The sequence below is a fragment of the Felis catus genome, chromosome D1 (assembly GCF_018350175.1).
Source record: "Felis catus isolate Fca126 chromosome D1, F.catus_Fca126_mat1.0, whole genome shotgun sequence".
In the NCBI taxonomy this organism is placed as follows: Eukaryota; Metazoa; Chordata; class Mammalia; order Carnivora; family Felidae; genus Felis; species Felis catus.
The window spans coordinates 39307802-39332502 of NC_058377.1; the positions used below are offsets into that span (position 1 = coordinate 39307802).

Below are 24701 nucleotides of genomic sequence, written 5' to 3' on the forward strand. Positions count from 1 at the left end.
ATGAGCTTACCAAACTAGCATTGAAATTGTTGTCTCTGAGACTTTCGTCTACATGGTTCATTTACTAACCTTTACCTATACCTGGATTTATTTTTGTGTTTTTTGTTTTGTTTTGTTTATTAAGTAGCCTCCATGTCAACATGGGGCTCGAACTCACAACTCCGAAATCAAGAGCTGCATGCTCTACTAACTGAGCCAGCCAGGCACGCCTATTTGTTTCTTTTTAATTTTTTTTAATGTTTGTTTTTGAGAGAGAAGCAGAGTGTGAGTGGGGGAGGGGCAGAGGGAGACAGAGACACAGAATCCGAAGCAGGCTCCAGGCTCTGAGCTGTCAGCACAGAGCCCAATGTGGGGCTCGAGCCCACGAACTGCAACACCATGACCTGAGCTAAAGTTGGCCACTTAACCCACGGAGTTACCCGGGGGGCCCCATTTGTTTGTTTGTTTTAATGGATGAACATACTTACACTAAGGGAAGGGTTAAGGTTTATACTATTTACCTCGAAGTAAAGACTCAATAAACATGCCTTTGTTTTATCATGTTTCACACATTTAATAAAATAAGTTAAATCAGCAACTCAATGTATTCCAAATGTGCCAACTAAAAGTAAATATAATATTCTTCTTCCTTGTTTCCAGGTGCTTAGCAAACTTTGCCAATAGTCTTCCATTGCCTCGGATTAATTTATAGAGGGGAATTAATACCAATAATTAGAATTACAGACTAATATACATTTTTTTTACACATCTTAAACTGTGAAACAAGCTTGGGCTCTTGTTTTTTCAGGCATCAGGAGAAGGAAGTTTCTTCTCGCTGGAAAAATGTATTCATCTTATCCTAGAGCAAAGAAAATAGTGAACAAATAAGCAAGTTTTTACTCTGGGGAAATGCTCTCAACCCCAACCCCCTTTTAATCTAAATGTGATTTCATGTTCCCAACAGCACTTCATTTGGTAGAGCAGAGTGTAAAGGCCACACCCGTGCGATCCAGGTAATTAAAGAACCTGCCCTCAGTCTTCTGGACCCTCAAATCCCAGAGTACAGTGTCGCGACCAGCATCGTTGGTATCACCTGGGAGCTGGTTAGAAAGGCAGAATCCCAGAGCCCACCCCAGACCTACTGTATCGGAGTCTGAGTTTTAGTAAGACACCCATGTCATCCGTAGGCACATTAAAGCTTCAGAAGTGCTGGGCTGGACAACTTTAGCTGCTGTTGTTATATGCCACACGACAAGAAAGAAACGATACAAAGAAATGAATAAAACTTGTCGGTCTGAGGAAGGTAGCGGATGCTTCACAGTATCAAACAGAAACGTGTTTTAGAAGTACAGTTAGATGATCGTGATTCTAAATTTCAATTTTAAGGCACGTGTATTAAATGTTGGAAGAGCCACAACTACAATGACCATGTTGTTCATGAGGAAGAGAAAAAGAAGCACAAGTGAATAGGAAAAAGGTGGCGGTGAGGACCCGCTAAGTTATCTAACTGAAGTATGTTCTATGGGAGAAGTCCCTGGAAATATTGTAATCCGTGGAAAACCTGTCACTGAAAGCATCAGTTCGAAGCTGTTACACAATACATGCAACTTTGCATGACGAACACCCTAAAATCAATAGGTCCCCTCGCTTTTCCCTCTATTTTGCATTCTATTTAATTTAGCAGTCTCAAGTAGGGAAAACCATATACTTTTGTGGAGGGAGAGACACATGTGAGTTAGCAGCAAGATGATTCTGAACACAGAGTAGGCATCCAACATGTACTTCCTGGTTCGTCATTCACTGGTCATTCTCATGACAAAAGGTGACTGAGGACCTACTTTGCCAGGCACCCTGCTAAGTATGTGGTCGTTAGTGGAAGAGATGTGGTTTGTGCTTTCATGGAGTTTCTGATACGTATGCCTTACTGCTGATCAGTTTTTAAAAACTATCTGTGGATTTTGTTCATCTATGATATTTCTGTGCCTCGCGTCTACCTTTTTCATTGATGATGAGAAGAGTCTAATTCCTTGTTACCAATCTGGTTCGCATAGAATGATCAGCTGTGATCTGTATAGCAGATAGTAGGATTTCATATGGCAAAACGCAGCTGATAACTTACAGAGATGAACCTAAGATATATAATCTAAGATATATAGATTATAATAATTATAATCTAAGATTATATAGATATAATAACCTAAGATATTATGATCACTGTTAGTGCTTGACCTGGGCTGTCGATAGAGGCCTCGAGGCTGCTAGGAAGGAAGTGTGGATGAGTAAAAATGAGGGGGAGCAATAAACAAGTCTCTCCTAACTTGTACAGATGAAAATAATGCAATCATGGTCAAAATGAAACACATGTGTTTTTAATCTTATGTCCCCAACTGATGAATTGGGTCATCTATTGGACTTTTATGTCTTCAAGTGAAGGTAATTTGTTCTTCAAACCAGTCTTATAATATGGCATTTAGCAAATCATTCACTTTTTAAAATAAATTGCTTTGTGAGTTTTCTTGGAATGATGAATTTACCCACTATACTTAGAACATGACAAATTGGGTGGAAAGTTGAAATAAATAGCCCCCAATGGGCAAGAGGCCCAGACATGAGCTGAATCAACATTACTTCAGGACACTGCTATCTTTGTGGATTTCGAGTAGAGCCGTCTCCCAGGATCCTAACCCCACATCCCCTCAGCCTGTTGAACCCCACCCACACTGGTTCCACCCTTGGGGTCAGTGACTAGATTCTCTGCCATGATGGCCCAGAGGTTAAGAGCATCATCCCAGAAATCAGACGGACACAGGTTGGTAGTGCTGGCCTCACCACCTCCCAGACACAGGATCTTGAGTAATGTCATGTCGCTGTGCCTCAGTTTTCTCACCTGGAAAATGGAAATTAAAGCTCACATCTTATGTGAACATGTGGATTACATAGCTATATAAAACACTTAACTGTTGTGCCTGGCACATGGCAAATGGTGGCCACTAGTCCTTTATTATTGAACCCATGTCTCCATACTGGTCCTTTTTTGCTACAATGAGTCCCCTTTAGTAACCAGGGTTCTTTCTTTCTTTAGCCTTGTGTCTCTGTCTCTTAGTGACTGCATTTTTCTCCCTACTGAATCAGATCCTAGAGACTGCCTCCCAGGAGACCCTCCTCCTTTGTGCCACTTTTTCTGAGCTCTCACCCCACTCTTAGGTTCAACAGACTCCCCAGCTCTTGGGCACAGTTTGACTCAGAGAGGCTCTAATATCTAGTGGTTCAAGGGCCCTGGAGACTGGCTGTCTGGATTCTGATCTCGGAACCTCTACTCACTAGCTGAGTGGCTCTGGGTAAATTATTCACCCTTTCTGTGCCTCAGTTTCCTAACCTATCAAGTGAATCGTACCTGTTTCCTGTGGTGGTTGTAAAAATTCAGGAGATTATTATACATAAGGAGTCTGGAATTATAAGGACAACACAGCATTACCCAAGCTTGGCATTTACCCACTTATCTCTTTTCATCCTAGGGTAACCTCCCATTTGTAGAGCTACTTTTAGGATTTGTAAACCGAATCTCAGGTCCCTAGAATATCTGGACACTACTTACGCTTCCATGCCAAGACCCCTGCTTTCTCCACATCCTGCCACCAATTTCCTGGCAGACACTGACTATGACAGTGAGGAATGAATAATATTTTGTTTCCACCTTTATGTATGTCTGTGAGGAACGGTGCACTGGGCCCAGCTTGGTGGCCTTTTACCTCAACTGGGGTGACACCAAGGGAGCCAAGCAAAGTAGTAGTCTGATTCTTCCTAAATTCCCTCCTCTCCCTCTCCCCGTTTCCACTGGTAAGCAAAGATCATCCGTCTGGAAAAAGGGACAGCCCAAGGTGCCTCCCCAGCGAGGCTGGCCGTGTGCCACAAAGGCCTCCTCAGATAAAAAGGAAAGGGTCAGGAGTACAACTCAGAGGACGAACTTCTATTGTAGCGGTGGGATAATTTGCTCAGCTGAATTGTTACTGTTTGAGTTCCACGCTGAGGTTACACGGCTAAGCTAAAGGCAACCTGGGAGAAGCAAACCAAAAGAAGATTGAATTCTGATTGAGAACTTGAAATAAAGCATGCACCGCTGGTCTGTGAACTAATCGGCGCCCTCAGGGGCTTCAGCAGAAGTCAGGAGTGTCCGGATCTTACTTCCCAGCCCTCCGTGCCTCGAATAGTACTTGGCTTGTGGCAGCATACTGTTTCTGCTCCGCAGTCCTGGCTTCAAGACTCCCACAGGGAGATTCCTTCTAATGCTCCAAATCCCTTCCAGGGCCACTGTCAATATTTTCAAAAGCAAGATGACAATTATTAGCTTCTTTTTAGCGCACAGTGTTTTACAAGTATTTATGTGGTCATTATTTTTCCAGTCATTTGGGTGGAGCATTATTTTGTGTGATTAATCAAACCACCCAAGGTCTTTAGTATTTGATCTTTTATTCCAGTTTGTTCATTCAGTTATCCCCCAGGCAATTAAACCTCTATAGTGCTATTAATTAGATAATTTAACTGGCCCTAAAGAAATAGATGAGAAGTCAATATAGAAACATACATAACAAAACACAAAGGATCAGTAATAAATTAGTTAATACATAGACTTCATGCAGCCAACCCTATCTGATTCGGATTTATTTCCTAGAAGTGCAAAATATTTCCAAAGATAATATAATGAAAAGCTACCGTATCATCAACTGCATTCAACAATCTTCTAATACATTGCACTCGATGCTATTTAATCTCCCCTTGAAGGAAACAACCAGCTCACAGCAAAAACACCGTAGCAAAATATTCAGGACGTGACGACTACACATTGATACAAAGCAGACGGCAGTTTTAAATTCTGACACCCTTCGGTAAGTATTGTTTTAGTTCATTGATTTGCACTGGATCGTCCTCCATATTCTAAAAGCATTTGTTTGGCTCTCGAGAGTCAATCAACAAGCTTTTGGTAAAAATCTACCATCCACGCTAACATTTGATTCCTCCCTAAAGGATTCTGTGCCATGTGGTGATCAGGGGCATGGTGTTTGGGTTCAGGGGAGGATCTGGGTTTCAGCCTTTGCTTCACCACCTAGCAGTTGTATGACTTTGGGCAAGTCATTTAACCCACGATGTCTCAGTTTCCCCAGCTTTGAAATAGGGATGACACTTAGCTTGAAGAATTACTATAGGATTTGGATGAAATAAAGTGCTTTGTATTCAATAAATGGTAGCTATTAGTTTTACAGGGACAATAATCTTCCTATCCAAGCAGGGACTCAGATTCTATTTCCACAGGCACAATCCATGAGCTGACTCACCAAGCGGGTTGTCAGTGCTTGCCTCTCCCTCCCCACTCCTGAATGGAGTCGCTGAAGCCGGCAAGGTTAGATTTCCCCCCTCCCTCAAAGACCTTCGGTGAAGATTCCACAGTCTCCTTCTGTCAAGACCTTACAAAGTTTGAGCTGTTCCTTATACCTAACCTAAATCTTTCCACACTGTTCCACCCAGTTTCCTCCTCTTCTATCCTGTCTAGAGACAGAAAAGAGCTGCTCTCTAGCCTCTGGGTAATAGGCTCTCAGATTTAGGAGTTCACAGATATTTATTAGATACCCCTGTGTACAACAACTGGTAAGACACCAAGGAAATAGGGGCGCCCTGGTGGCTCAGTCGGTTAGGCATGTGACTTTGGCTCAAGTCATGATCTCACAGTTCGTGGATTTGAGCCCTGTGTTGGGCTCTGTGCTGACAGCTCGGAGCCTGGAGCCTGCTTTGGATTCTGTGTCTCCCTCTCTCTCTGCCCCTCCCCCACTCACCCTCTGTCTGTCTCTCTTTCAAAAATAAACAAACATCAAAAAAAAAAATTTTTTTTTTAAAGAAACCAAGGGGGGCGCCTGGGTGGCGCAGTCGGTTAAGCGTCCGACTTCAGCCATGTCACGATCTCGCGGTCCGTGAGTTCGAGCCCCGCGTCGGGCTCTGGGCTGATGGCTCAGAGCCTGGAGCCTGTTTCCGATTCTGTGTCTCCCTCTCTCTCTGCCCCTCCCCCGTTCATGCTCTGTCTCTCTCTGTCCCAAAAATAAATAAACGTTGAAAAACAAATTAAAAAAAAAAAAAAAAAGAAACCAAGGGAATAGACTTAGTTTTGTTCCACATTGTGGGAAGTTCTGGCCAATGAAACACCATTTGAAATCAGGAGGCAGATGTAGAAAAACCACATTAAATTTGATAGAAAAATCATACGAATCTAATACTAAGCTTTCAAATGCAATCACAGGGATATCTGGAGGTTTACAACTTATGGGGGAATACACCTCAAATGTAAATGCAGATGTTCAGTAATGTGTGACAAAAAAATCAAAGCAAAATGTAGTTATGTGTAAGTATTTATTGTACTCAGGGAAAGAGGCTGCTGGGAAAAAAAAAAAAAACAGCACTGCTTTGATTTGACTTGATGTCTGGATGAAGAAGTTACAGATGGTGATATGTTCAACTGGAGAAAAGGAAGCCGAGAGGGGCACCTGGGTGGCTCAGTCGGTTAAGCTTCCGACTTCGGCTCAGGTCACGATCTCACAGTTTGTGAGTTCGAGCCCCGCATCAGGCTCCATGCTGACAGCTCGGAGCCTGGAGCCTGCTTCAGATTCTGGGTCTCCCTCTCTCTCTGCCCCTCCCCGGCTTGTGCTCTGTCTCTTTCTCTCAAAAATGAATAAGCATTTTTATTTATTTATTTATTTTTTTAAAGCCTAGAAAGAAGCACAAGTGCCTTTGGAAGCAGCTTCTTGAAAGAGAAATCCAACTCCCTCCGTTCTGGGCATGTGCATTCCAAGAGGACGAAGAAAAGACAAAGAGGGGAGGAGGGCCAGGGAGACCACAGGGCGGGCACACAACCTGGAAAGGAAAGGGCAGCTGGGAGGAAGCAATTCAATCCCTTCTGGAAGCTCAGAATCTTCAGGAGCGTCTTCTTCCCTCCTCCCTTCTCTGCCCCCAACCCCTTCTACTCAGAGACCTTTCTAGGTGTGCGTTGGTCCTGAATGTTAAGGTTACTAAACCATGACTTTATGCTAGAAATTTTAGCCAGGAGGACCTGGCCTGGTCTTTCAGGGAAGATGAGTTTGCCCTTCAAACATATTTTCGTTCCCTTCAGCTGTCTCTGCTTATGAGTAATGAACATTGGAGCTTGAAAAGCCAGTTTAGAGCCATATCATAGGGGCTTCCTTTGTGTAAATATCGTCAAGAGATTTGACCGCAGGAAGAAAAATTTAAGCAATTTAAATTCATCTTTGGTGACTCCTAGGCTCTGTAATTACCTTAACGCGCCTTTAGTGTCTAGGAAATTCCTTTACATTGTAGGTACACAAAATATTTTTGTTGAATGAATTAACGAATAACAAACATATCCACACTTGCGGAGCGATGTTTTACATTTTCTAAATGGTATTAAATGTAATAAATAAACAAAGCTGAAAATTAACTTTTTATGCATTCTGGGACATATAGACACAAGTTAATGGATTTGGCAGGACACTTGGGAAAGTCACTGCAAAAGGTAATGTTGTGTAACAGAAAACTAGTAAGTGTTATTAATCGGATTTTTCATGATTACTATAACCTCTGCAGGTTGTAGCCAGGAAAATATAAAAGCCCTTGCAACTTGAAAACATTAAATTAAAACATTAATGTATTTCCACAAAGTCCTTTGCAGAAGTTCTTAGAAATGTAGAAATAGTTTTAAGATAAATGGTAAAATGATAAATGATAATACCTGTTTCACAAGCTTACCTCTTCATTTTAAAAAGTTGTAAGGAGGGGGGAAATCTTCAGGGAGTCACTAAGAATATGTGAATGATGATATAGGCTAATTCTTACCTATCCAGAATGTTCCATAAGTTGGAACTTTCCCATGAGTTCCATTCTCTTTTTTTTTTATTTTTTTTTTACAGTTTATTTATTTGTTTTGAGAAGAAGAGAGAGAGAGAGAGAGAGAGAGAGAGAGAGAGAGAAGGATGGGCAGAGAAAGATGGAGAGAGAGAATCCCAAGCAGGCTCCCCGCTATCAGTGCAGAGCCCAATGTGGGGCTCGATCCCACAAACCATGAGATCGTGACCTGAGCCGATAATCAAGAGTTGGACACTACACTGGCTGAGCCACCCAGGTGCCCTCCCCCACCCCCCAAATTCCATTCTCATCTGACAGAAGATTTGAGCAGAAAATGGCATTTGTTTGTCAGGATGATGAGACTGTTTTCGAGTAGAGGCCAGACCCTGTCCTTATCTGGCAGGAATGTGTAAATCCTCGGACAACTATTCTACCTCAAGTTTGAACTTAACTTGAGGCAGAACTTGGAAAAGATTGTGACAGCTTTTCTTTTCCTGAAGAGAATACTATCTGCTACCAATACAGTCTCAATAATAATAACCTCAGAAAACATAATCTTGTGTTTAATATTTTTAAATTTTTTTAAACATTTATTTATTTTTTTGAGAGACAGAGAAAGACAGTGCGAGCAAGGGAGGGGCAGAAAGAGAGGGAGACACAGAATCTGAAGCAGGCTCCAAGATCTGAGCGTTAGCGCAGAGCCTAACGCGGGGCTTGAACTCGCAAACTGTGAGATCATGACCTGAGCCGAAGTCAGATGCTTAACTGACTGAGCCACCAGGTGCCCCAATAATCTTATGTTTTAAAAGAGACATTATAAGCCAATGGCTGAGAGCAAGGACATCAGCTTCTGAAAAGCCTATCCCACTGTGTGACAAAGGGTAAGTCACTGTACCTCCCTGAGCCTCAGCTTCCAAATCTGCAAAATGGGAATAATAAGAGTGCTGGCTCATTGCAAGGGTTGAAAGATATAATTTATAAAAACCGCAAAAATATAATAGTAATACTATTAGTTACTAATAATACTTATTATGATTACCGCCACCATCATATATATGTAGACGCCCTGGCCCCACACCTACCCCTTTCCCCAGCCTCCAATGCTTCTCACTGAGCCCACCTATCTCTGTACAAGGAGCCAGAAAAGAATCAAAATCCCTGAGAAGAGAGGGCTAAGCAGCCTGGAAGCCCATGTTTCCTGTGGTCACTGATGTCCTTCCCCAGATCCAAGTAAGGGGTAACAACCACCTGGGATATCTCGCCCATGTCAACGTGGTCACAACTCTTTTTGTTGTTTGTTTTATTTTTGAGAGAGAGACAGAGTATGAGACGGGGAGGGGCAGAGAGAGAGAGGGAGACACAGAATCCGAAGCAGGCTCCAGGCTCTGAGCTGTCAGCCCAGAGCCGGACGCAGGGTTCCAACCTCTGAACTTCGAGTTCCTGACCTGAGCAGAAGCCGGGCTCTTAAACGACTGCACCACCCAGGCTCCCCCCCCCCCCCCCCCCCCCCCCGCCCCCTGTCGTCACAACTCTTAGTAACCGCTGCCACAACACAACCACATGAACACCTAGGTAGCTCATTTCGCTGAAGGCCCCAGAAGACAAACCTGAATCTCCTACTGCCACCCAAACAAAAGTATTCCAAAATAAGGCCAATGTTTACTCCGTTACACGTCCATAAAACCTACGGGGCGCCTGGGTGGCTCAGTCGGTTAAGTGGCCGACTTCGGCTCAGGTCACGATCTCGCGGTCCGTGAGTTCGAGCCCCGCGTCGGGCTCTGTGCTGACAGCTCAGGGCCTGGAGCCTGTTTCAGATTCTGTGTCTCCCTCTTTCTGACCCTCCCTCGCTCATGCTGTCTCTCTCTGTCTCAAAAATATATAAACGTTAAAAAAATTAAAAAAAAAAAACTAATTAATGCATCTTAGACTTCTTATTTACTTCCTTCAACCCAAGAAAAAGAAAATTTTGATCTTACACCGATTTCACTCAACCAGAGGAAGAGAAAAAGCACAGAAATAACTAAGTCCACTGCTTCTGGGCACTTCCATAATTGTCATCATTAGTTCGGTCACAAACAAAACATGCTATGATTTAAGTTGCCTGACGTCAGGCCAATCCCCCTCTTGATAAATGGCCTAAGCTCTTTGGTAAGTTCACCCTTTGCTATGTGACCTGGCGTTTTGGTGCTTCATCGACGGTTGAGGGAAACTCCAGCCTGGATGCTTACTGAAATCTCACTTCCCTCAATCCGATTGTGTTGAGACGATGTGGAATTCAAACAAACCCAATTAATGCATCCCTTGCTACACAAATATGCTTGCATGCATGCATATATACCTTGGGGTCCCTAGAATTTAGATTTAGATATTTAGAATTCAGATATTTTTAGATTTTCTTTAATGTCTATTTTTTTTTGAGAGAGAGGGAGAGAGAGATAGAGAGACAAAGTGAGAGCAGGGGAGGGGCAGATAGAGGGCGACACAGAATCCAAAGCAGGCTCCAGGCTCCAAGCTGTCAGCACAGAGCCCAAAGGGGGGCTCAAACTCACGAACCGCGAGATCATGACCTGAGCCGAAGCTGGAGGCTTAACCGACTGAGACACCCAGGCGCCTCCTAGACTTGGGTATGTCTAAGAAATAGTATAGATTGTTTATCTATAGTCATAAATTCAAATATATATAATACATGTATATATTATATATATATATCTGTATATATGTAGATGTATGTATATATATGTAGATATATATATCTGTATATATATGTATGTATATAATGTATCTACTAGTTAGATGTTTTATTTAAAGCAGGCCAGAGGTAAGAAATAATTGGCTCTCCTACTCTTATTTTGGTCTACTTTTGTTGGAGGCATGGATACCAGAGAAACACATTTTTTCCCCATTTCCACCATGAAAGGAGAAAGTCTGCAGTGGACGTGTGAACATAGCTTGTGAAATGCCCCACTTGACTGGGGAACTTCACACGCAAGGGGGAACAGAGTGGGCAGGCCAGCTAGGGTGGCATAACCCAACTCCAGTCACCGCTGCCAGCTGTGAACGTCAACTTGGTCGTCACATCTCTTTTTCTCCTCCCTTCTCCCTCTTCACCCAACATAATCTAAACATCTAGATTTGTATGTAAAAAGTCCTGATTTTTAAAATGTTGACAGCTGGTTCATATATTCAAAAATTACAATGCAGAACAAATAAATATGTCTATCTGCTTGCAAGATGAACCTACCAGAGGAGTCAACAGTTAGGGATCCTGACCCAAACTAACATACCCCCGACAGCCTCACTAGATGTGGGACGTGGTGACCTGGAGTGGGTATGGAGGGTGGCTCTCTGGTTTTGGACTTGGACATGAGGCCACGTCATGCATCGGGATCAGTGATATATAGGAAGGAATAAACTGAGGAGAAGCATGAGTTTTGTTTGGGACGTGCTGATGTTGCACATGGGACATCCACTAAGAGAAACTTAGCCTGGAGACACAGATTTCAGACACAGGCACATCATAATGAGGTAGTGGTAGAAAGAGTGGGAATAGTGGTGATGATCCAGGGAAAGCCAATGGAACACGATTTAGAAAACTGTGGGTAACACCCTGATAAACACTAATATTCGATGACGAGGATGTGTGGGAGAAAGTTCTTAAAGGAGGATGAAAAGAAACATGCAGAGAAGTGAGAGAAGAATAAGGACATTTTAGTATGAAGGAGTGTGAGGAAGAAACAAGGTTTAAGGAGAGAACTCATCTATGAGTTGACATATCAACTATGTCTCGTGTTGCAGAAATCTCAAGCCAGTCAAGGGCAGAACAGTACCTATGGGACTTAGTCATAACATGTCACTGGAAACACTATAGTGCATAAAACCCAATGGGATTTGGGGGTCAGACCTGAGTTTGGAATCTGGTTTTGCCACTTAAAGCAGCATCTTGGACAGCGAAGACCTCTCAAAATCTCAGTTTTCTCATCCATAAAATGGGGATCATAATACCTACATCACATGGCTTTTATGAGGATTTATAGTAAGCAAAATAAAGCCCCCATCCTCATGTAGCTTATGTGGGAGAGGTCGTCAATAAAGAAGTATACAAATAAATACTTAATTACAGGTAGCAATTTTTTAAAGAGTGGAAAGAAGAAAGCGGTATAGAACATTAGAGAGTAATTGGAGGAGTGGGTAGTCTCTATTTTAACCTGGTAGAGATGTTACCTCCAAGAAGGTGACATTTGAGCTGAAACATGAAGGAAAAGGGAGAAAGACATTTGATGGTCTGGGCGAAGTGTAAAGGTTCTGAGGTGGGAAGGGGTTTGGCATGTTCCAGAACATCAGGAAAATCTGTGTGGCTACGGTGGGGTGGGGAAGCATAAGGGTTGACTTCAGAAAGTCGAGCAGACCACACAAGGGGACTGGGATTGCGTCTAAGAATAATAAGGAGCCATCGGAGAGTTCTGAGTATGGAGGTGATGTGCGACGAGTTATGTTGTGAGAGCTCCCTCTGGGTTCTGTGTAGAGAACAGAATGGGGGGGACAGCAGTAGAAGCTGTAATAGGATGCTACTACTGGGCTTGGAAGACATGAAAGGGGCTTGGACGAGGTTGCAGTTGGGGAGATTTAGGATGCATTTCCAATGTAGACTTAACAGGATTAGCTAAGGGACTGGATAGGAAGTTTGAAGATTTGACTTTTAGATATTGGGCCTAAGCAATGGAGTGGATGGTGATGTCATTTCCTGAGATGGGGAAGAGCTGTTGAAGGGTGGTGTAGAATAAGAGTCCTGTTCTGGACACGTTAAGTTTGAGAGGCCTAATGGACACCCAGGTGGGAAGTTAAGTTAAGCTTTGGGGATCTGAGGGGAAAAGAGGCCAGAGGTACAAATTTTGGAGTCATGAGCGCAGCGGGGCTGGATGTGATCGCTCAAGGAATGAATGTAGGGCCTGTGACTGAGCTCTCCAAAGTTTAGAGGTGAGGAGGAGGGACAGCCAGCAAAGGTGACAAAGAGTAGCATCAGCAAAACCAGGAGACTGGAGCATGGTGACCCGGAGGCTAAGTGGACAAAGTCTTTTCAAAGGGAAGGAGTCAACAATTCTGTCAGGTGCTACAGAGAAGTTGAGTGTGATGAGTTTGGGGGCTGTATTTGACTTTCAAGATCATCGGATTTGACCTTCAAGAGGAAGGTCACTCACCATCTGGAAACGAACAGTTTCCTTGGATTCACGGAAACAGAAGCCTATTTGCAATGGGCGAAGGAGTAAACAGTAAGGGCAGCAGTGGAAGCAACGGGTCTAGTGTGCTTACCGTTAACATGTAGGAATAGCTGCTATGGGAGCCGTACTAGCCCCTAAAAATTTTACGCAGAGGTCTGCGTGTGTGGGACAAGCTGTGCTCTCCAGAAAGAGAAGTGATCGCTTTCATCATGTATTCAGAGGAGTCTGTCACTGTCACTGGAAACCCTGCAGTAGGAGGCTCAGTGGCTGGCCCAGAGCGACAACACTCAGACTAAGCACCCTCCCTGTGCCAGTTCCCTGTTGTGGCCAAGGACACAGGGCTGCCAGCCTTATTCATTTTTTTTTTTTTTTAAGAACAGAAAAAGAAAAAAAAATCAGTAGTTCCTGTTTTCCATAAGCAAAGCCCCTTTAAAACTTAACCTTCCATCGCTTCTCGGGCTTTTGGCTCACATCAAATGCAGTGTGTGTTCTGGTCAGTTAAAATACCTGGTAAGTCCTCTACCTGAGGACAATACGTTAAGTGGATTTGGGGAGCAGGGAGATGGAATAGGAGCTCTCTCCGTCCACACATCGAGCTGGTATCGCAGTATCTCCAGGGATGGTGAACCCAAAATAAATAAATAAAAGAAGATAAAAATAAAAATATATAAAACTTTAATCTTCCAGAGTCTGTTCTCATTCTAGACTACAAGACCCCCCCCCTCTGTGAGACCTCTGGTGGCTGTTTCAAAAAATGCAGCCCAAGCATTTCTATTTTATAGGAAGGATATTTGCAAAGATTGCTTAGAAAAATGAATTTTTTATAAATCATATCATATTTCCTAATCACTTATATTGTCAAAAAATCAATTGTAACCAATAACAATAACACAATATCTAGCTAGTATATACATTATAGAGTTATAAGCGCGTATATGAAATAACCCCAAAATAAAACAGAGTGAGACTTAAAAATTTTGTTAACCACTAGGGAAATTGTACATATAGAAGCAGTTTAGTACAAGCATTCTGCATCCAGACTTTATATTTTCCTTCCAGACACAGTATCAGTAAAACTGGCCATTTTTTTGCTGGTCTCTCCTTTCGTAAGAATGGGCAATAGAGGAGGCCTAAAATCTGTTTGTATGGCTGGTTCTGTGATGGAAAGTGGGGGAAAAAAAAACTGGAGAGTCTGAAAAAATGCACTTCTGGGCCTGCAGCATCAGCTCTTGGGAATCCTTAGAGAATTTGGGCCCTGCTGCGGATTCAACAATCCTCCTCAGAAAATGTCAAGTTCTCTGAGTGTAGGAGTCACATCTCACAGTTCTTTTCTTTCCTCTAGGAATGTTGGCACCCAAGAGATTTGCAATAAAAACCTGATAGTTTGAAAAGCATGAAACGTGCACCCAGTAGTCACTGAGAAGGAATCACGAAAACGAGGGGCTCCAGTGGTTCCAAAATAACATCTGTGCGGGATTCTGGGCTTCTAGAGCTTATCTTTTCCCAAACCATCAATGAGAACTATCAATACCCAGACCATATAACCCATAAACTATGTGTATATACAATAAAATTCTTGGATGGTTTTTTGACCGGTTTATTTAAAAAAATTTTTTTAATGTTTATTTATCCTTGAGAGAGAGAGAGCATGTGCATGAGTAGGGGAGGGGCAGGGGGAGGGAGACACAGAATCTGAAGCAGGCTCCAGGCTCCCAGCTGTCAGCACAGAGCCCGACACGGGGCTTGAACTCATGAACCGCAGGATCATGACCCTAGCCAAAGTCAGACACTCAACCAACTGAGTCACCAGGCACCCCGATTTTTTGACCTGTTTAAATGACTTCGATTCTTCTGGGTCAGCGATTTTTCAAATTGGTCCCTGCGCCATCAGCCTCAACATCAACTATGAACTCTGTAGAAATGCAAATTGTGCCCATTCCCCACCCACCCCCCAACTACTGAGCCAGTTACTGTAGGAATGAGTCCCAGCATTCTGCTTTTAACATGCTCTCCCAGGTAATTCTGATGAAATCTAAACTCTGGGAACCACTGTTATTGGTCATACGTATATTGATAAAGATTGAAGATGTTATTGTGCTTTTCTTGGCAAAAATTCTACTTCTCATTAAATTAAATAACTCCACCAAAAATGTGGGGCAGCAATGTAGATGCTGACGCCCAGCTCATTTTTTTCCTAAATACAAGCTTATTTGCACAGAGGTGAACTAATTATAAAATTAGCTCAAGAATTTCCCAAGGATCCATTTTTCTTCTGATAGTCACGGTTTTGTAATCAATAAAATAATCACTCTCCCATCAAATAGGTAATTTCAGTTTCATTTCAGAACTACACTTCGTTTGTCACTGAGATTACCTGCAGGTGGGTTTTTAATGTGGCATTCGTCTCTTTTAATATAAAGTTCTTCTTCCAGTACTTCCTTAATTCGCTTATGTGGTTCTGAATACAAGAATTTCTTCCCTGTAAAGACATTAATCAAATTAGTTACTTATCATAAATTACGCCCAACTTGCTGGCCATTATGCCCACTGAATAACTATTTTCTAAAAGGACACATCCTTCCATACAGAGAGCAGATGATTTCCCCCTGAGACTCTATTTTGGAAAAATCCCTTTCATTGTAAGTCCCTTTTGGGACTTTTTGCCGTCACATAATTCCTGAACTTTTGTGGTGAGTTTCAGATACCTCTTTTCAGGTATTATGAAGAAATAGATGGAGTTTGCTTCGTTAGCTTCAAGATAACTCATTTATTCAATAAATCCCTTTTTTTTTTTAGTTTATTTTTTGAGAGAGAGAGAGCAGGGGAGAGGCAGAGAGAGAGGAAAGGAGAGAGAGCATCCTAAGCAGACTCCACACTCTCAGCACTGAGCCCGATGTAAGACTCAGACTCATGAACCGTGAGATCATGATCTGAGCCGAAATCAAGAGTCAGACACTTAACCAACTGAGCCACCGAGAAGCCCCTATTCAATAAACCCTTAGTACAGACCTACTCTGTGCCAGGCATTTGGCTAGGGGCAGAGGACCTAGCAATGAATAAGACAGATGCGTGCATGAAGTTTATAATCCAGATACATGACACAGAACAGCCCCAGCATTATTTAATCATTACTTTTAGAGATCAACCTGAATTGTAGTAATGAACCACACATGGACATATGACTTTTTCCTGGCCTCTAAGCCCGGCCCTGTAGGATATCACTGCTATTGTGGAGGACTGGATTATTTGTTCTAAGCACTTTAGCAATATTTCTTCTGCTCACCCCCCGCCCCGAGCTCTGTGCTGACACGGTCTTCCCCAGTCTCTCCTGTCAGCCCCACTCTCTTGGTCTCTGAGCTTCATCATGGCCCTTCTGCCCATTCCCACCTCAAAGCCTTTGTACATTCTATTTTCGGCCTGAACTGCCTTTCTCCTAATATTTTTGCCTGGGTAACTTCGACTCAAACTTCAAGTGCAGGCTAAAACGTCAGTTCTTTGGGGAAACTTTCCCTGACTCTACAATCTTGAAATGTCCCTGGTTACTTTTTCTCATAATACTCTCTTTTCTTTTATTCCATTTATTACAATTTGTATATGGCTTCATTTGCTTTATTTACCATTATTTACGTAACTACTAGTTGAATATATGCCTTCCTTACCAGACCATACATACTGTAGGGCAGGAATGTTGTCTGTTCAGTCCATCCGAGTCCTAGAACACAATCTGGTACAATAATACACCAAACATGTGTTCAAGTAGAACTCAGCATCGTTAAATTAGAGTTCAAAGACTATTCTTGTGCATGAATTCCAATGCAGCCTTGTCAATGTAAGGGAACAAGTAGTTCTAATCTTAATACTCAAAAGTTCAATCCAAGGAACCATGGAAAACCTAAACAACCAAATACTTTAGCTATTTTAAGATGTGACTTTAACTCACAATAGTATGTGCCTCATCTTTTCCAGACTAACCGACACACTGGTGAATAGATTTGACTTGTGTACAGACGGGTCCAAATGGGGTAATAGACCAGTTGCCTCTGGCTATGTGGGTCATTCCTGGTCATGAAAACTCAAACATGCCCTCAAACACGAACAAGGTAAAATTAGACACTTTCTGGGTCTCACGTTTGTTTCCCAAAAGTTAGGAGTCCTATGAATGGGAGGTGGCAGTTAGCATTACTCAATCTTAACTTTGGTTTACATGTTTTTGGCTAAATTAGGAGCTGAAGGAAGGAGAGGGTGTAGGAACCATGGCTAAGGAGGAAGAAAATCCTGAAACCGGTCAGTAGTACAGAAGAGATCACCTGCTCTAAGTTCAAGTCTCTTGACGAATTTCAGCTGTGCTGCTACAAGAGTTTCTGGAGGAAATCATTAAAGGTTTTGAGGAACTGTTAAAAATTATAGTGGTAAAGAGCTTAGTCTAGGCAATATTCCCTGCTCCAAGAAGAAAGGAAGAAAGGAAGGAGGGAAGGAAGGAAAAGAAAGAAGGAAGGAAAAAAGGAAAAAGGAAAAATTCTACAAACTCTGACATAGCAACTGGATGTTGATCTTCAACATTTTGAGTGGGTTAGTCAACAGATGGCTTGTGAGTCACAGACAATGAAGAACAGTGATCACCAAGTTTTAAGGACCTACTTAAAACAATGTTATCCCAGACTAAATGGCTTTCTTTTGTTAAGAGCTAATTAACAATTGCTATAATTTATTGAATGCTACCATACATATATTATTAGCATCTTACATATATTATCTCTCTTTCTCAAAATCACTCTATGGGCAGGGATAATTATTCCTAATTTGATAGTTGAGAAAGCAACTCTCAGAAATCACAAAACTAGTCATAAAAATTAAAAGCCAAGCCTACCTGATTCCCAAACCCCAGTTACTACACTAGCTAGATTAGGGGGATGTTGTAGCCATAATGTATCTGCATTTCAACAAAGGCATTTGATAAAGTGTACTTGTAGGAGGCAGAGCACTCATGGCAAAGATCAGGGTCTTCTAGAGGCTCTACTCGGAACTCTTGGAACCACCTCCTAATTTGGATATAGGAATTGCCAATAAATTCACCAAATGTGAGAATGGCACAGACTTGCTGAGTGGCAAACTCAGGACTCAAAGGGCTGCTTGCATACCAGGAATGAAATGCTAAATTTCATAAAATGGTATTGATGGAGATAAATACACTAACTTGTTTTTAGGACGAGACAATTAACTGCATAAATATAAGGTAGGAAAAGTTTCCAAATGTTTTCAATTGGACGAAAGAGGAAAGAGAAACCAAGGATGTCATAGACTGCATTTGTTATGTATATTAATAATACAATGTGCCTGCCAAAACAGCTAATGTGATCCTGGATCCGTTTAATAGAAGCATAAGGTTCGGCTCAAGGGAAGTTATCGTCCACGACACTAGCCTCATCTGATCACATCTGGAATACTGGATTCAGTGATTTAATAAACTGGAGAATGTTGGAAGAGGTTAGCCAGCACAGTGAGAGAGCTCCAAAGAATTTTAGAGATGACACTGAAGTCTATGAAAGATTTGGTGGCTGCTCAAATATCCACCTTCATACAATTTAAGGGTGTTTCATTGGAAAAGGACCTCATTTCGTCTCTATTTCAGATCAGATCTGTGACGAGGGAGTAGAAACTACAGAGAGATTGAAGACCTTTCCAAAAAACATTTGAAAATTGAATGGGTACTTCATGTGGGTGTGAATAGCCTGGCTCTACTTAGGCTGAGGCCCTCAGAGAAGATTCTCCGGAAGGCTGAAGCAAGAACTCCACATGCCCCATCCCCGACTTTGTGAGTTCCTGAAAGTTTGGACACATGCCTTAATTCGTTACTCACTTCTCTGCAGCTTGCCCAATGCCTGGCATGCAGTAAGGAAAATTCCCAGATGGAATTTCAGTCAGAATAAGGATGTACTTAAATATACTGTATACTTAAACATACTAGATTTCATTGTTCTAAGTAAGACCCCTCCATGCTGTTGATAATAATCCAAGGAATGTGGGGCTGATGCTGAGGGAAGAGGCCCTTTCATTAGGAGACACAGGTTCTGCGGGTCCTTAACGAGGTGTCCTGGGAGCAGAGTGTGTGGCCCCCTGAGACAGGGGAGCTGAGCCCACCCCTCCCTCCTGGGGTCCGCCTGGGCACCGAAGGAACTGCTAGAGCCTGAGGCCGGTCCCTAGAGAGGCAATCAAGGAGGCAATGCAGAAGGGCTAGAAACTGCTGGTGTTCCTCTTTTGGCCTATGATATTCACCATCATCATTCCTCAGCACTCACTGAAAACCTGTAGAGCACAAGTGGGCTGTGAAACATCTGTAAATTCGCGGAACAACATGGATGAGTGCTGAGGTCTGGAGCAGACTCAGGTTTCAGCCAGGTTGGTGGTGACTGGACCAGAGCTGCCTTTACTCACTTGAATATTGTTTGTGTGTTCGGCAGGGCAAAGGAGGAAACCGTGTGTTGAAATGTGGCCCATAATTGTGAGATTCTAAAAACCTCAGGTAGTAACTATTGATGAACTGAGAGTCCAACAGATGTGAGTTTAAGTGTTTGAAGTATTTCTCCAGCATTGACTGAACGACTGTAGGAAAGTCACTTCATTTCCTCTAATCTAGACCTCAGTTTCCTGGTCTGTAAAATGAAGGAATTGGCAAAAATGATCTACGTATTTCTGTGTGTGTGTGTGTGTGTGTGTGTGTGTATAATTTATATATATACAGATTATAAATGTCTATACATTTTATTATATAGAAATTAATATATATTATTTAGATATAAATAATAATTCATATACAATATATAATACATAATTGTACATAACATATAGAATTATATAGCAATATATTAATATATAATACGTATTTTATATATAAATATATTTATATTATTTACATATACTTAGTATATAAAATAATTTGCATTATTTATATATATTTATTATATATAAATATATAAATATATTCTTATATATTTATTATATACAATTTTAAATTTATATTATATATTACAGATTTTTATAATTATAATTTTATAATTTTCTATGCAGATTTTATATTTACAATTTTATAATTTATACACACGTATACACACACATACACACACACACACACTTTTTTTTCAATACCTTCCAGGCCAATGCCACTACCTATAGGTTGGAGGCTACTTGGGCTCCGGGAGCCTTTTGTGAAGCAGGCTTTGGGGAAAGGGACCTGATCCTCTCGACCACAGTGCCATCAGCTCCCCTGCCTTTGCCGAAACGGCAGCTCTGCTCCCTCCCTCCAAAACCCTCCTGGCCCCAGCCAGTCTCACTGCGGTTTTCCCCCAGTCCCCATTTCTCGCGTTCTGCACGCCACACGTCCCTCCGCGCCGGGTGCGCGACTGGAGGGGAACTCACACTGTTTGCAAGACTCCTGGGGTCCGCCGCCGCCGGGCTCCCCTCGCGCCCCGCACCCTAGTCCTGCCGGCGGCCGAGGCTGTTCCCCGTCGCGGCCCGGCTCCGGCGCCGCCACCGAGGTCACCGCCACCGCTTCCTCCCGCCTCATGCCGCGGGGATCTTCGCCGGCTGCCCCCGGCCTTCTCCGCTCCTCCGCGCGCTACCTAGGGAACGCCGGGCGTCTCCGGTTGCCATAGTGACTGCGGATCCTCGCGGCTGCAGAAGTTCTCAGCTTGCTTCTCCAAGGCCCTAGGTGTCCCGCGCCCCCAGGGCGGCCCTGAAGTTAGGGAGCATCGATTACCTACCCACCAAAACAAAGGACTTTCCATCAGGCTTTCGTTTGTTTCTCACTCCCACTTCGCAGGAGTAGCTTTACTATTCCCAGGTAGGGAAACTGAGATTCAGGAAAGCTAAGGAAATTGTCCGAGGTCACAGGCCCAAAGAATAGATCACCCCCTGGAGCAGGTAGGAGTAGGAGCAGGTACTAGACAGGCGAGTTCAGGGTAAGGTCGCTAGTTTCACGTGCGTTGAGCTCATCCTGTCTCGCTCCCTGCTACACACGCGATCAAATAAATGCATGTGGACGATCCCAAACTTTTGGATTCTAAGTTGTTTTTAAACAACTCTTGTGGCACAAAAACAGACACATAGACCAATGGAATAGAATAGAAACCCCAGAACTAGACCCACAAACGTATGGCCAACTCATCTTTGACAAAGCAGGAAAGAACATCCAATGGAAAAAAGACAGCCTCTTTAACAAATGATGCTGGGAGAACTGGACAGCAACATGCAGAAGGTTGAAACTAGACCACTTTCTCACACCATTCACAAAAATAAACTCAAAATGGATAAAGGACCTAAATGTGAGACAGGAAACCATCAAAACCTTAGAGGAGAAAGCAGGAAAAGACCTCTCTGACCTCAGCCGTAGCAATCTCTTACTCGACACATCCCCAAAGGCAAGGGAAGTAAAATCAAAAGTGAATTACTGGGACCTTATGAAGATAAAAAGCTTCTGCACAGCAAAGGAAACAACCAACAAAACTAAAAGGCAACCAACGGAATGGGAAAAGATATTCGCAAATGACATATCGGACAAAGGGCTAGTATCCAAAATCTATAAAGAGCTCACCAAACTCCACACCCGAAAAACAAATAACCCAGTGAAGAAATGGGCAGAAAACATGAATAGACACTTCTCTAAAGAAGACATCCGGATGGCCAACAGGCACATGAAAAGATGTTCAGCGTCGCTCCTTATCAGGGAAATACAAATCAAAACCACACTCAGGTATTACCTCACGCCAGTCAGAGTGGCCAAAATGAACAAATCAGGAGACTATAGATGCTGGAGAGGATGTGGAGAAACGGGAACCCTCTTGCACTGTTGGTGGGAATGCAAATTGGTGCAGCCGCTCTGGAAAGCAGTGTGGAGGTTCCTCAGAAAATTAAAAATAGACCTACCCTATGACCCAGCAATAGCACTGCTAGGAATTTATCCAAGGGATACAGGAGTACTGATGCATAGGGCCACTTGTACCCCAATGTTCATAGCAGCACTCTCAACAATAGCCAAATTATGGAAAGAGCCTAAATGTCCATCAACTGATGAATGGATAAAGAAATTGTGGTTTATATACACAATGGACTATTACGTGGCAATGAGAAAAAATGAAATATGGCCTTTTATAGCAACGTGGATGGAACTGGAGAGTGTGATGCTAAGTGAAATAAGCCATACAGAGAAAGACAGATACCATATGGTTTCACTCTTATGTGGACCCTGAGAAACTTAACAGGAACCCATGGGGGAGGGGAAGGAAAAAAAAAAAACAAACAGGTTAGAGTGGGAGAGAGCCAAAGCATAAGAGACTGTTAAAAACTGAGAACAAACTGAGGGTTGATGGGGGGTGGGAGGGAGGAGAGGGTGGGTGATGGGTATTGAGGAGGGCACCTTTTGGGATGAGCACTGGGTGTTGTATGGAAACCAATTTGTCAATAAATTTCATATAAAAAAAAATAAACAACTCTTGTAGTTTTCAAGCACTTTTGTATTCACAGTCTATTTCAATCTAGACATAGGAACTATTTTTACAGATGAGAATATCAAATTCAGAGACATTTGATTTGAGTAGCAAACGGGAAAACCTAGAGCTTTATTTGGAGCATGAGGTTGCTTTTGTTTTGCTTTTGCAGTCATTGAAAAATAAAATTACGATGTGGTGTTAATTTTATGAGGAGTAAATGTGCATTATTTTACAGAGTCGAATAGTTCTACACACTTATAACCAAATGCAGGGGACTCCACCTGCCTCCATTTCATCCCCAAAGCAACCACTTTCATGTCTCTTGGCTGACACTTTAGTATTTACAACCACGTAACCAAGTGTTTATTTTGATGCTTTTAGGTTTTTCAGTTTTACGTATCATATGTTGATCTCTTACTTTAAAAGAATAAGGCTTTATCTTTCTTTCCTTTTCCTCACCTCCCATATATTCACTGCCCCCTCAAACCCTAGTAAAGATAAATCAAAATTTTGGCCAGAGCATTTGTATTACCATGACTAGGTTAACTCTAGTCACAGCTGAGCTACATAATAATACTATGGTGACTTTTCCCTTCTGAATAGCGTTTTAACTTCCTGGAGTTGATAACTGCCCTTGTTTTTAATTTTCTTGCTTTTTAATGTCCTTATCACTGATGGATTCCTAAACTCTCTCTCTTAATATGTTCCAACTCATGAGCACTTCTGTCAATTTTATCTTTTTTAAAAAGGGTTGGACTGGTTGCTCTCTAGACCTCTAGTTGCACAGCTGCCGCCTAAGGATTTCCCTTTGGCTGTCTCTTGCATTCGATCCCTTGTTTTGTGTATCCCATCTTTTCTCATTCTTGGTTTACTCACTTATTTGGCGGAGTCTGGCCCCAGTAGCATTTTGAGAAATCGTATATGGAAGATAAAATGTCCAAGTCCTATCAGTTTGAAAGTGTCTTTATTTTACTCTCTACTAACGTGGAAGTTTGGCTGGGTAAAGAACTTTAGATTGGAAATCATTTTTCCTCAGAATTTTAAAGTCATTGTCTTCCAGTATCTAATGTTGCCATAGAGAATTCTGCTGCCATTCTATTCCTTACCGCTGGTACAGGCCCAATTTTTTGTTTTTTGTTTTTTTGTTTGGTTTTTTTGTGTTTTCCTTCTAGAAACTTGGAGTATCTTCTCTTTGTTCTCATTATTCTCAAATTTCATGAGGATACATCTTGATACGGATAAATTTTCCATCCATTTTGCTGGGCACTCAACAGATCACTTCAATCTAGAAATTCATGTCCTTCATTTTAGGGAATTTTTGTTGAATTATTTTTTGCAATTTCTTTGTTTTCTCTGTTCTTCTGGAAGTCCTGTCATTTGTATGTTAGAGCTGCTGATTTGTCATCTACTATTCTGACCTATTTTTTCCTGTCTTGTATGTCTATTTTTACACTATTTTCTAGGACAGTTCCTCAATATTATTTTCTAAATTCTATTTTTCACTTCTGCTGTCATGTTTTTAATTTCTCAGAGCCCTCTGAATGTCTGTTTTTACAAAACATCTTGGCCTTGTATCATGGTACAATATCTTATGTCTCTGAGGATATTAACGATATACTTCAGTTCCCATGTTAGTTTCTTCTTGTATAATTGCTGCTTCCTCTAAGTTACCTATTCCTGTTTATTTTGGTTTCTGTCTTAGTAGGTGATCATCCTCAATCTTCAAGTGGTATTTAACTGTCTTGCCTTATCTAGCAGTGGAAAATATGAATCTGTGCATATAGTGGGACTTATTAACTAGGGGCTTTAGTGATAGGTGACTGCCTGGGACGTTCAGTTATGGAACCCTTGATGTCAGTATTTTAAGTTCTTATCTCTTGAACTGCTCTGACTCTCCGTGGAGTGATTCCTCCAATCTCCCTGCTGGAGGGTGTCTGTCTGGTGTCGGTGCCCTGGGAAGTGAGTGGGAAAAGACAACCGAGGGCTCAACATGAAGTATGAAAATATTCACAAAATTTCCCTGTTTGGTATGGTGGTCCTGCCCTCAATTGTGTTTTGTACCTTCCAGTCCAGAAGGCCTCTCTTTAGCTTCCTCCACAGATTTACCTCCAGTCTTCTGCTCGGGTGGGAAGTCATTCATTTA

General features: G+C 42.2%; 1 protein-coding gene and 1 non-coding gene across 4 annotated transcripts; one reads left to right on the top strand and one right to left on the bottom strand.

Moving 5' to 3' along the window:
- Nucleotides 1–528: 528 nt before the first annotated feature.
- CD1H11orf97 (chromosome D1 C11orf97 homolog) lies at nucleotides 529–23549 on the bottom strand. 3 transcript variants are annotated; one of them, XM_045038586.1, is made up of 5 exons: nucleotides 23435–23549; nucleotides 20490–20829; nucleotides 15451–15555; nucleotides 4179–4287; nucleotides 529–838 (listed from the first exon to the last, which is right to left on the bottom strand). In XM_045038586.1, the coding sequence occupies exons 2-5, from the start codon at nucleotides 20635–20637 to the stop codon at nucleotides 829–831; spliced, it is 372 nt and encodes a 123-aa protein (XP_044894521.1). In that variant the 5' UTR covers nucleotides 20638–20829; nucleotides 23435–23549; the 3' UTR covers nucleotides 529–828. The 3 variants fall into 3 exon arrangements, with proteins under 3 accessions (XP_044894521.1, XP_011284823.1, XP_011284822.1); XM_011286521.4 differs by having other exon boundaries at nucleotides 4162–4287; nucleotides 23435–23541; XM_011286520.4 differs by having other exon boundaries at nucleotides 4095–4287; nucleotides 23435–23541.
- LOC111556873 lies at nucleotides 13523–13709 on the top strand. Its single transcript, XR_002736588.1, has one exon. It is a non-coding gene; the product is annotated as a U2 spliceosomal RNA (small nuclear RNA).
- Nucleotides 23550–24701: the final 1152 nt, after the last annotated feature.

Coding starts and splice junctions, on each gene's coding strand:
- CD1H11orf97 (XM_011286520.4), bottom strand. CDS start 20,637: ATGAGGCGGGAGGAAGCGGTGGCGGTGACCTCGGTGGCGGCGCCGGAG. Junction 15,556..20,489: donor CCAGGAGTCTTGCAAACAGT/GTGAGTTCCCCT, acceptor ATGTCTTTACAG/GGAAGAAATTCTTGTATTCA. Junction 4,288..15,450: donor CATTAAAAACCCACCTGCAG/GTAATCTCAGTG, acceptor AAATATTGACAG/TGGCCCTGGAAGGGATTTGG.